Source organism: Triticum aestivum, chromosome 2B (assembly GCF_018294505.1).
Source record: "Triticum aestivum cultivar Chinese Spring chromosome 2B, IWGSC CS RefSeq v2.1, whole genome shotgun sequence".
Classification (NCBI taxonomy): domain Eukaryota; kingdom Viridiplantae; phylum Streptophyta; class Magnoliopsida; order Poales; family Poaceae; genus Triticum; species Triticum aestivum.
Window position 1 is genome coordinate 17,966,107 of NC_057798.1, and position 12,266 is coordinate 17,978,372.

At 47.3% G+C, this 12,266-nt stretch overlaps 1 protein-coding gene across 1 annotated transcript; it reads right to left on the reverse strand.

Moving 5' to 3' along the window:
* Positions 1 to 309: 309 nt before the first annotated feature.
* LOC123040013 (tyrosine N-monooxygenase-like) lies at positions 310 to 2,026 on the reverse strand. The gene is made up of 3 exons (XM_044462972.1): positions 1,533 to 2,026; positions 1,058 to 1,415; positions 310 to 930 (listed from the first exon to the last, which is right to left on the reverse strand). The coding sequence occupies exons 1-3, from the start codon at positions 2,024 to 2,026 to the stop codon at positions 310 to 312; spliced, it is 1,473 nt and encodes a 490-aa protein (XP_044318907.1).
* Between the last annotated feature and the right edge of the window lie 10,240 nt (positions 2,027 to 12,266).

Below are 12,266 nucleotides of genomic sequence, written 5' to 3' on the forward strand. Positions count from 1 at the left end.
ACAATTGTACAACGAGGCATGTATACAACATAAACATAAAACTTTTGTGCAATTCCAAGGATTATTTGCATGGTACACCATAACGGAAAATACAGAGGTTTTGTTTTACATAATGATAAGTACACACATTACATGTACACACATTACATTATGCAACCATCGATTGCTTCTTTGTTTCTGCACACATGCAATGTCATAACATTACAAGAGAACCGAACGTAGCGCCAGAAACATGTAACATACACTAGTTCCAGATACATTTTATTGACACATAAATGAGAAAACGTGTATTAAATCTATTTAATTGGATCATATATAGAGATGTGCAGCCAATCGCGGTGTAGCTTGCAGAACAAGGGGCTCAGCTAGTGCAACACCCGCATTGCGTTCTTGGAGACTGATACTCTTAACGCCGGGAAGCTTTGTCCAAGTGAATCCCTGCAACATCCTTGCGAACAACATCATTGTCATAGAGGTACCAAGTGAAATCCCAGGACAACCCCTCCTCCCACTGCTAAATGAAATGAAACGTAGGCCTGGATCAGTGAGAAGTACATTCGCAGTGTTCAAATGCCTCTCAGGCTGAAACTCCAGTGGTTCAGTCCAGATCTTGGGATTGCGGCCAAGTCCAAGCCGGCTTAAAAGTATGTGGTTATCCTTGGGGATGGTGTAGCCAGCAATAGTTGTGTCCGCCATGGTGACATGGGGTACGTTAAGAGCATGGTATGGGTGTAAGCGAAAGGCCTCCTGGATGCACGATTTGAGATAGTTTAGCTGAGGAATGTCAGACTCCTGCACCAGTCTATCTTTACCGACGACAGCATCGAGTTCCTCTGTTGCTTTCTGCATGATCTCTGGCATGTTCATCATCTCAGCAAGTGCCCACTCAACCGCATTAGATGGGTTATCGACTGCTGCAAACATCATTTCCTACATCCATAGATTTGAGAATAAATAAAGTAATCAGTATAACGCAACAGAAAAGGTCAATACATGTATAATATGGATCGAAGAACAATGAATGAACTTTTTATTGAGGTTAAAATGACATACTAACCGCTGTTTGTGCTCTAATCTCTTCTAGGGAAAGCATTGGTTGTCCCTCTGCATCTTTAAGATGAACCAGGACGTCCAGAAAGTCTCTGGCCTCTTTCTTTTCACCAAATTTCTCAAGAGTGGATGACCTTTCGCGGATTCGCTCCTCTATAATAGGATCATGCAACCGGTTGATTGTTTGCATGGCATCCTTGGAAACCTTTTCATGGCCATCCAGGTCGAGGCCTATGAGGGTTGGGAAGTAGTCGGACACGCAAAAGCTGTAGAGATGGTTGAGGACCGTGAAGAGAGCGGCAACATGTGCCACCTCATCATGTCCAGGCCAACTAGCGGATGAAGCTGGTAGGTCACTGAAGTATCTTTTACCGAACACAAGCCTTCTTATCATGTTACCAACGTAGTGTTGGGTTACATGACGAATGTTGACAATGTTGATTGGACATGCCATGTCGCTGGAAAGAGTTTTATTAATGTACCTCACAAGGTGGTCGTACTCCTCTTTCCGGAGGTGGTGGAGCTTTCCCTCCATGGACGAGGCGAGGATCTGAACGGTGAGGACACGCCTCATCTTCTTCCACTGCTCTCCTTGTGGTGAGAAGATGGAGCCCTTGTACCCGAAGCTGAATAAGCCTGAGGCGAAGGTGGTGGGACGGGAGGCGAAAACTTCATCTTTTGTTCGCAGTACCTCACAGACTATCTGTGGGCATGCCACCACAATGACATGAGTAGCCCCAAGACGGAGGCACATGATGTCTGTTTTCATCTCCTTGAGCAGGCCATGGATCCACCGGAATACCGCTGGCTTGTTCAGAATCAGCTGGTGCATGTTACCGATGATGGGCAGCGTGACAGGCCCCGGGGGCAGCCTGCCTCGTCGCCCACGTTGCTGCTGGGACAGTAGCACTCTTATATTCTTCAAGACAAAATACACCAGCAAAGTCACCATGATAACAAGAGTACCAAGATTCATCTTTGGATGAGCTGGGAAGGGTGTTATATGGAGTAGGATAGAAGGCAATTTGTGGAACAGATCAGTAATAGACAGATGTTTCAAGACTTGTGCTTGAGGACAGTCTTGCTTGGTGCATCTAAGTCTGTTAGTCCTCCGGGTATTTATAGGACAACCGGGGAGCCCGCATCCTTGACCTACATATAATCACGTCAGTTAGAGACTCGTTTCATTACCCCACATGGCCACATATACCATTCATGTCTAGAAGAATCATGCCTCGTGCACTTTCAATGCATTTCGGAGAGTTCACCTTCTTTTGGTTAGTAGGAAAATTAATTTATAGAGAGCAAATCAAGTTAATGCTGGCAAAAAATATGCAGCTCTCAGTTAGACATCTTCATGAGCTCTTCCAAATGCCATTGTCAGAGAAGGCCTTTGCTGAGCTAGCTCATTTGGAGTAGAGCATTTCCTTGTGACATTGGCAGCCTCTGACTAGAAGGAATCTTGCAAGTTTTATGGAAATTCTTCTCATTACAGAGTGTCCCAGGCATATAAACTCCTCTCGTAGATTTTCTTTTTTGCCGAATATGAGGGAACACCCCCGACCTCTATATCGGTTGATGCACACATACGTCTCATGTTTGACTGTCAATTACATTTGCCCTGGTACCACTACATCAAGGGGATAGGAGTAGCGACAGGTGTTGCCTAGAGGTAGAGGGTGGCTTCAAGCTTACTAATGTACTTTCTTGTAAGGCCTTTTGTGAATAATTGATAAAATGACCGCATGCATCGTCGAGATGCAGAGGCCGGGGGTGCATCCTCCTTTTCTAAAAATAAATAAGCTCCTCTAGTAGATTTTTCTTTTTTTCCAAAAATGAGGGAACACCTCCGACCTTTATATCGGTTGATGCACACAGACGTCTCCTGTTTGACTGTCAATTACATTTGCCCTGGTAACAGCAGTGCTGCATTCTCGTAGTCCTCGAAGTTGACTGGGTAACAGTAAAAATGCCCTAAAATGTGTGTTATTCATGGCTTCTGGTTGGCGTCTCTTGGTCCAGATGACAGTTCGGTCTTGCTTTGGAATCTTGTACGTTCACTGTCCGGAGCCATTCTCCTCCACACACACGCGCGCAATAGCTGCAGGTAGCACATGATGCACGAGTGTCGCTGTTCCGGTCTATATCTAGTGTCAGTACTGCTTCCATGAGCGTGCGGAAGATCACTGTTGACGAGTTATTACACATGCATATTGCTCGCTAATTGACATCCACGCATACATAGCTCGTGTGATACGTGAGTTAAGGGCAGAGAACCAGAATCCTATTACCCTTTCTCTTATAAGTAGTGCCGTCGATCATTCTGACGTCCACCTTCTAGATGGAAAATAGCTATAGGTTCGTTTTTTTTGGGATTTTTTTTTACTGCATTCCGCCTCTCCATCCACCGGTACACACATCTAGAAAACGTTTGTTACCCTCAGAGATAGAGATAAATAACTTTGGTTCAAACGAACAAGGGCTTGCTTTGTATTTCAATCCACATTGTTTTATATATCACTTCTTCTTCGATGCAACCCCCTAAACACAACGACGGCTCAGATCACTCCGATCGCCCGTCCATGTGACTACCTCGTCAGCCCATGTCGCCCCGTCAACCCGCGTGGCGTCGGTTCCCGAGGCCCCCTATCGTCTCCCGAGGCCGCCGCCATTACTGAGAGAGCAACACCGGCCGGCCGGCCGCCTACCAGCACTGTCGCCCGGTAGGCTATAAAAGGCCCCGTCGTCCTCACCCCGCCGTCCACACCCAACGCTCTCCAAGCCCCCATCGTCCTCACCCCACCACCCACACCCCGACGCTCTCCAAGCCCCTCTCCCGATGATGCGTTCTACGACGGCGGCGGCAGCTCCGGTGGCGGAGGGGACGGAGACAACCGCAGCTCCTGGTCGTCGAGCCTCGGCAAGACAGAGACGGAGGACCGGTTTGGCCTCCTCGTGCCGCCAGGGTGCCACCTCCCCCACAACCGGTTTGGCTCAAATCACTCCGGACGCCCGTCCACGTACCAACCTCGTGAGCCCGCGTGGCGTCGGTTCCCGAGGCCCCCTGTCAGGCCGTCGCCATTACTACGGAGTAACACCGGCCGCCCGTCCGCCTACCTGCACTGTCGCCCGGTGGGCTCTAAAAGGCCCTGTCGTCCTCACCCCGCCGTCCACACCCAACGCTCTCCAAGCCCCTCTCCCGATGATGCGTTCTACGACGGCAGCAGCAGCTTCAGTGGGGGAGGCGACGGAAAGAACCGCATCTCTTGATCGTCGAGCCACCGCAAGACAGAGACGGAGGAGCTCTATCGGTTTGGCCTCCTCGTGCCGCCATGGTGCCACCTCCCCCACAACTGCAGGATCGACAAGGACGGCTACCCGATGTTGGTCCCCGGCGCCACGACGGAGGAGCACCGCACCCACCCGGGCGGTCGGTGCAACATTATCGGCCATCAGTAGTTTCGGGACGACAAGAGCTACGAGGACGTCGTCGGCCAGTTACGAAGGGCGGCGGCCAACAACGCCCTCATGTCCAGCGGAGCGTAGCACGCGGCGTGGAAGTGCCTGATGCACCAACGGCACCAGGGCCGCCTGCCCCGCATGCCCTGTCGAAGCTGATCCTCCCGCCGGAGCAGCTCGTCCGCCAAGAGGACGATGACCTTGAAGACACGTCGGGGTACCTTGTCGCTCTCCGGACATCGCAGGCAGCAGCGGCAGTGGAAGAGGAGGGCGCGGTATAGAGGCCTCCCATTGGTCCGCGGACGCGTCCGCTTCTGATTTATCATCCTCTCTCGGCCCGTCTCTGGTGACCGGTCATACAAGAACACGAAAATCATGGTACTTGGGGAAATCCTACATTTCTAATCAACACGATGATGCTTCAAGCGTCGTCGGAGGGCGTGTAGATCGGCGTTTTGTCTTTTGGTGGATCCATCCGGTCTTCGTTCTATGTGTCTTTGATCTATGCTTGTCTTCATCGGCGGCGGTTGCTTTTCTGGTGCGCTGGTCCTATGCGCACGACGGCTGCTCCTCTTTTTCAAACCAAACGCACTCCTCCTCCCACGATTGATTCCCCAACCACCACCGCTCTCCCCCTCTGCCCCGCCGCCGCCCCAACCCCAACTCCGGCGGCCTCCTCTCCCTCCAGCGCCGCCGCTCCACCCTCAGCTTCTCTCCTCTCCTCTCCTCTCCTCTCCCAAGGGAGGGGAGGAGAGGGGATGGGATGGGAGGGGAGGGGAGGGGAGGGACGGCTCCAGATCGAGCGACGCGCAGATCCAAAGCGGCACCGGCGCGATGTCCTACACCCATGGATGTCCTCGAGGTCGGCCATGAAGGTCCGACCCGACCCATGGATGGATGGACGGATGGGGGCAGAACCCTAGCCCCACACCCACCCATGGATGGATGGGATGTGGTGGCCCTCGACGCCGGCGACGGGCTGCAGCACCTAGACGCCAAAGGTACGCCCTCCATCCTCCTCCCCTCTTCTTTTTCTTCTGGATTTTCTGCAGCCAGGCCATCACAATGGAAGGAGACCATCGCCATGGACGGCCCTTCCCTCTGTTCGACAAGGCAGGACAGCGGCCAGATCCAAGACCAAGCCCACCGGCCATGGCGGCACGAGTGCCCAGATGCAGGACGGCTCCGAATCCTAACCGCAGCACCTCCGCCGGCCCACACCACCAAGGGGCTTCACCACAGGGACGCCTGCAGCAGCCTCCGCCCTTTCCTTGTGCTCTCTTTCTTGTCTTTCTTGGTGATGATGCAAATTCCTCTTCTTCTTCACCACTGCAACTCGAGTTGGCAGCAATCCTTCATTTACTCGTATGCAAGCATTAGAAACAGCCAAATTTGGCAGCCATTCCATTTGTTTTCTTCCAAGGTCAAACTTCAAAGCTTGTGGTCTGCTCACCTTCAACCGCAGCAGCATCCGCTTCTCCGGCTTCAACCTGTCTCTTCCGCTGCTACCACCGCTCCGCTCCATGCCTTTATCCTGCCAAGGAGCGCGGACGCCGCTCGGGGTGACGTGGCTGCTGTTGCGCCGAGCAGCAGAGGACGCTACTCCCCGTGCGCCCGGCAACATCCTCTTGCAGGCAGCACATCCTCGCTGCTAGCTAGTCATTGGATTATGCACTGTCGTCAATATGATGATGGATTCACCACCCACTATCAGGTTTCCTTACCAACCGATGATACATGTGTGTGCGTGTGTAGAAAGAAAGAATAGTGCATGATTGCCTGACTTGGTGTAATGCCAGCCTTTATAATGTTCTATGCGATGGATCCGCCACCCACTATCATGTTCCGTTGGGTTTCTTCTTAGGAATTTCTTTTGTTGGCTCTGTACGAACGGGGTTCAGTCCTCAAGTTATAATGAATATGCCACGTGCCAGCCGACACAATGGAAGGTATCTCTCTTCTCTCACTTGTCCAATATTGCTTACTGCACGTGGCATACATGTAAACTTTATATTGAAATAATATGGCTCGTTTAGTTAACCAAATCATCGGTTTAACATAGTGTTAGACTTCTGAACCGCCGTTTTGTTCACTATAGTCAGCGGAGTAGAGCACGCTTGTGGACAGATAGGATAGGATTTCAGTGTGGTTGTGCGCATGCTATGTTTACGGACGCGGCTCGTCTGCAGTGCCTGCCGTAAGGGCCAAAATCAACCATTCATTCACTTTCCATCCCATCCAACGGATTTCTGCTGCTCACCAACAAACGAACAGGAGGGTCCAACGAACTTGCTTGTTTCTCTATACTCTGAATCTTCTCGCGCCAAAAATTGAGCTGCAGCAGTTTCGTCGCCGTCAAGCTGTCGCCGCCGTCATCACCGCCACGTTACGTCCAACGTTGCCGCCTCCGCATCGTCACCGTCGAGCTGCAGCCGCTGCGTTACCCTTGAGCCACTGTCGCCGCCATGTCGGTTGATATGCCGCAGTTGCATCGCATCCCATCCTCTATCTGGTCCTCTGAATTCTGAAGTGCCCCAAGTTTGCTAGTGGTCTCTAGGTACAGCCATGCAAGGAACCAAAATTTGCAGGTACAGCCGTGCCAAGCACAATCTGAATATAGCAGTTTTCAGTTTTCTCAGGGAAACTGAAGTGCACTCTACTAACAGAGTACTGAAATTAGTGTACGCTGGGCATAAATAAATAACTTAAAAATAGAACTGTAGTATTTATACTGCATCTCACTCACGTATTCAGATTAGGGGATCGATGATGATTTTCGGTTTTTACCTATGGAGATCAAACGTGACTCCTTGTCTTAGATCGCAACGTGTACGTGTACGCGGCGGCGGCGGCTGCTCGACGGGCGAAGCGGCGGCCGCTGCTCGACGGGTGACGCAGCCGCCGCAGATCCGTTGAATTTGACGCGGCGGCAGCGGCAGGAGCTTAACACGAACTTGGTTCTACGCGGCGATGAGCAGCCCGTGTGGCGTCGGTTCCCGAGGCCCCCTATCGTCTCCCGAGGCCGCCGCCATTACTGAGGGAGTAACACCGGCTGGCCGGCCGCCTACCTGCATTGTCGCCCGGTGGGCTATAAAAGGCCCCGTCGTCCTCACCCCGCCGTCCACACTCGACGCTCTCCAAGCCCCCATCGTCCTCACCCCGCCACCCACGCCCCGACGCTCTCCAAGCCCCTCTCTCGATGATGCGTACTACGACGGCGGCAGTAGCTCCGGTGGCGGAGGGGGTGGAGACAACCAGAGCTCCTGGTCGTCAAGCCTCGGTAAGATAGAAACGGAGGACCGGTTTGGCCTCCTCCTACCGCCAGGGTGCCACCTCCCCCACAACTGCCACGGCGAAGGAGCACCGCACCCACCCGGGCGGCCGGTGCAGCATTATCGGCCATCAGTAGTTTTGGGACGGCAAGAGCTACGACGTCGTCAGCGACCAGTTTCGGAGGGCGGCAGCCGACACATCCCTCATGTCCAGTGGAGCGCAGCGGTGCGGAAGTGCCCGATGCATTTTCGGCAGGCGGCGACCGGCCGCACCAACGGCACCCGCGCCGCCCGCCCCGCATGCCCTGCCGAAGGTGATCCTCCCGCCGGAACAACTCGTCCTCCAAGAGGACGATGACCCTGAAGACACGTCGGGTTACCTCGTCGCTCTCCGGACATCGCAGGCGGCGGCGCGGCTGTGAGGGAGGCCGCAGAGGTAGCACCGACAGTGGAGGAGGACGACGGGGTCGATTGACAACCTCGGCAACCGCAACGACGATGACGATGGAGCGGCAGGGGGCGGCGACGATGACGCCGCAGTGACCTCACGGCGAGTCAGCGACAAGGAGTAGTTTAGGATTTTTTTTATGTTTAGTTTGCTGAAATATGTAAAATATCCTAATGTTTAAATTTTAGCGTTTATATTGAATGAAATTTCAATTATTTAAATTTATGTTTGAATGAAACTTTGGTCTTTCAGAATGGTTGAATTTTTTTAAGTGAAACAAAAAATCAAAGGAAAGAAACGGAAGAAAATAAAAAGGACATGAAATAAAGGGAATAAAATAAAAGAAAAATGAAAGAACGGAAAGTAATAGGAAATCCATAAAAAGGAAAAATAAAAATAAAATCAATAAAAGAAAAACACGCGCCGTTTTGCCGACTGAGGCATCCGAGTGTGCGGGCGAGGGCCTGCTGTTGGGCCAGGCCAACACGCGCCCGATGACGCCGTAGTACTCAGCCAGTTGGGCCTACCCCATGTTTTTTTGTCTTTATTTTTCAATTTATTAGCTATGCTTGTTTTTTCTAAACTGCAAAATTATAACTACTACTGTAGAAAACACTCTTGTTTTTTTAATTCTGAAATTTCAAACAAGATATCGTTTTTATATTTATGCTCACAATCTAATTAAATTCATCTTCGTAATAAATCGGATTTACTTTTATATTTATCTTTTGAATAGAAATGCTTTATATACTAAGCACATTTTAAATATGTTCAATTTTAAAAAATGCTTATAAATTTCTGAAAAAAGTTGATTTTTTGTATTTATATTTTTTGGATTTATGACTAATGTTTGTTTTCTTTAAGCAGAGTTATAACTATTAATTTAAAAAATGTTCTTGGTTTTTAAACAATATGAGATTTAAAATATGATATTGTTTTTTATAGTTGTGCTCACAATATAACTAAAGATCTTCTTGAATTGAAATTTGATTTTATTTTATATTTACCTTTGAAATAGAAGTGCTATATATTCTATCCACATATTTAAATATGTTCAATATTGAAAAACGTTTATAATTATTGAAAATTTTGTTCTTTTTTATTTTTGTGCTCACATTTTAACTAAAGTTAGGGTTTAGGATAAATTTTAGCTATCCTCTTTAACAATATAGGTAATGCTCTGTCACTTGAGGACAGATCATGTCGTGCACCAGGTTATCCTCTTCCAAATTTATTAAAATTGTTGCCATGTTTTGAAACTCATGAATTTTTTTATCAGGAGCATTTTTTAATTGACGTACTTTTTTAATTCGTGAACATTTTTATATGTATGACATTTTTTGAATTAATAAAAAAAATCTAATTCACAATCCTTTTCGTTTTTGGGAACATTTTTTGAATTTGCCAATATTTTGCTCAAATTCACAAACATTTTTTCAGTATATGAACATTTTTCTTAAAATCGTAAGCATTTTTTTATTCCACGAATATTTTGTGGGTTTTAGAACTATTTTTTAAATGCAAAACCTTCTGAAGTTTGGAATTTTACAAAAATAGCAAAATATTTGAAAAAAATGTAAAAACTAAAAAGTAAAAAGAAAACATAATGGTAATAACAGGGCACATCCCACCCAGCATCGGATGGCCCAAAAGGGGCGCGCGCGGGAAGGGGGGTGCGCCTTGCTCGATCACGAGCGCATAGCACGCAAAATAGATGTTCCGAAGAGAATAATAACAGGAAAAAAGACAATCACACGTCCGTTGCGTTTGTGACATTCTTCCTACACGACCCAAGCAGACGATTGTTTTTAACACAGTACAGACACAAGCGCTCATATACACGCGCATACACTCATTCTTATAAACGCAAACACGCACACCCTACCCTTATTCGCACCTCCGAAAGACTGAGCTGGCATATTATCCTGAAATTTACGAAGTCACCGTGGGCACCTCGTCGTCAACGGGAATGTCTCCTCCCACTGAATGTGCATCGCCGGCAGTCCCTCTTGTGTGAATAATTAATAAAGTGGCTGCATGCATCGTCCGGATGCAGAGGCCGGAGGTCCTCCTTTTCTAAAAAAACAATCCTTCGAATACATGTTTTTGGAATATTTCACTAAAATGAGCCACGCCCTGCAAGAAATGTGATCCTCCTACATCAGCCGTGACCTCAAACACTCAAGTATTTCTTTTATATCATTTGCTGCCACAAGCCTTCAGAATTCTCCTATTTCCATGACCACTTGCATAGTAAGCTATTGTTCATCACACTGAGAGTCAGAATCCCTAGTCCCCCAAAGTATGTATGCCAATTGACCAAGTGTTACTTCTCCTCATATTGCTTCTCTTGCCACATCATCCTAGCCCAAAACATGTTCGCGATTTAACTAGTATATAATTTATAATAGATCTAACAGAAATACTAATCGACAATTGGTAAAGATCTATCTGTAGTATTAACATGTAACTATACCATAGGTCTAGGGTTGACTCACATGAGTCACGCAACCACGTTTGATGCTAAGATTACCAGCGCATCATGGAGGGCGCACAGACGGTTCAAGTCTAATAGTCACTCTATCTTATCAGGCATGTCTAGTTATCCCATTCAAGGATTCTTTGTAATATATACCACTCAGACGTTTGCCTCAATAATTTTGCGCCGAAATAAAATTGGGCTTTGGAAAATGGGGTAGAATGTCGCTAAGGCATGCTCCCCAGTATTCCCACTCTAGGTTTTTTTACTGTCAAAGAGAGAGATAAACTTCATTCTAGCTTTTGATTTTTGAGACACACTTCAAGTTTTAATTTGTGTTGCTACTTTAGCTAGAGTAGTTTTGTACTAGAAGTAGGCGTGTGCTTTGTCGCGACATTTTCCCTTTAGCGCTCTTGTACCGCTTTTTGGTCAATGATAGGTTCTTTGAATTGATGTCTTTCACTCCGCCAATCGTTTCTGTGGCATGGTTTACTGAAATTAATAATGTGTGCAACTTGAGTTGAATAAAATAAAACAACCCATGCTCCCTAAGAATAAAACTCGATCTATCTTAAGGAGGTCATCAGGAAAGTAAAAGTTTACATTAATTTTGTAGGAATAACACTATTTGGAACATATGGATTTTGCCTTGGAAGGTCCTACGTTGATTTGATGATTCACCATAGTCTATAACCACCAGAAAGAGTGATATTCGTGAGCAATTTTTCTCAAGTGAGGTGCAAAATCAAGCATACTTACAGCAAACATTTGCAAATATGCGGGTTCATGGAAATGGTGACAAAAAGAAAACATGGCAGGGTTATGAGTGATGCATTTGAATTAAGCCATGGCATAAAAGATCTTAATGTCACTAACTACTTGTAATCATAATTTAAATGACTTCACTTGCGTGACTGATAATTGATACGTGCATTTTGCTTCACTATTTGTTGCTATAGATTGCTCAATTATATCCATGTTTTTATACGTTATGGCATAATTCATGTACCCTTTTTTCCTTTCATTTGCAAGATTAGAAGGAGGTATGCCGAAGAACTAACAGAAAGGATAAAGCCAAGGAAAAATGAAGGAAAAAAAATCCCAAAGCCAGAAAAAAATCACAATTCTGATTAGCTTCGACCTCACCCTATCCTTATCACTAGGCAAGGTAAAGTTACCCACACCAATGTCAACAAATTCCATTGAGAAGAAGCCTCACCCAAAATTTCATTATGAACTAAAGGGGATGTTCTTAGTGAAGGCTATATTGTAGAGCCTAAGAAAATGTCCAGCCATGTCTACCTCCATGCTAATCACCATCCTAGAAAAATGTGTTTACCCCAGCACCAACAATCCTTTGAATGCGTTTTTGGAATATTTCATTGACATGAGCCAGACCCTGAAGGAATGTGATCCTCACACGTCAGTTGTCACTTCATATAGCACCTTCTCACTCAGGTATTTATTTGAAATTACTTCCTACCATATGCCTTCAAAGTTCTCCAATATCCATACCACTTTCATAGTAAGATCTTGTTCATCACATCAAGATCCAGAA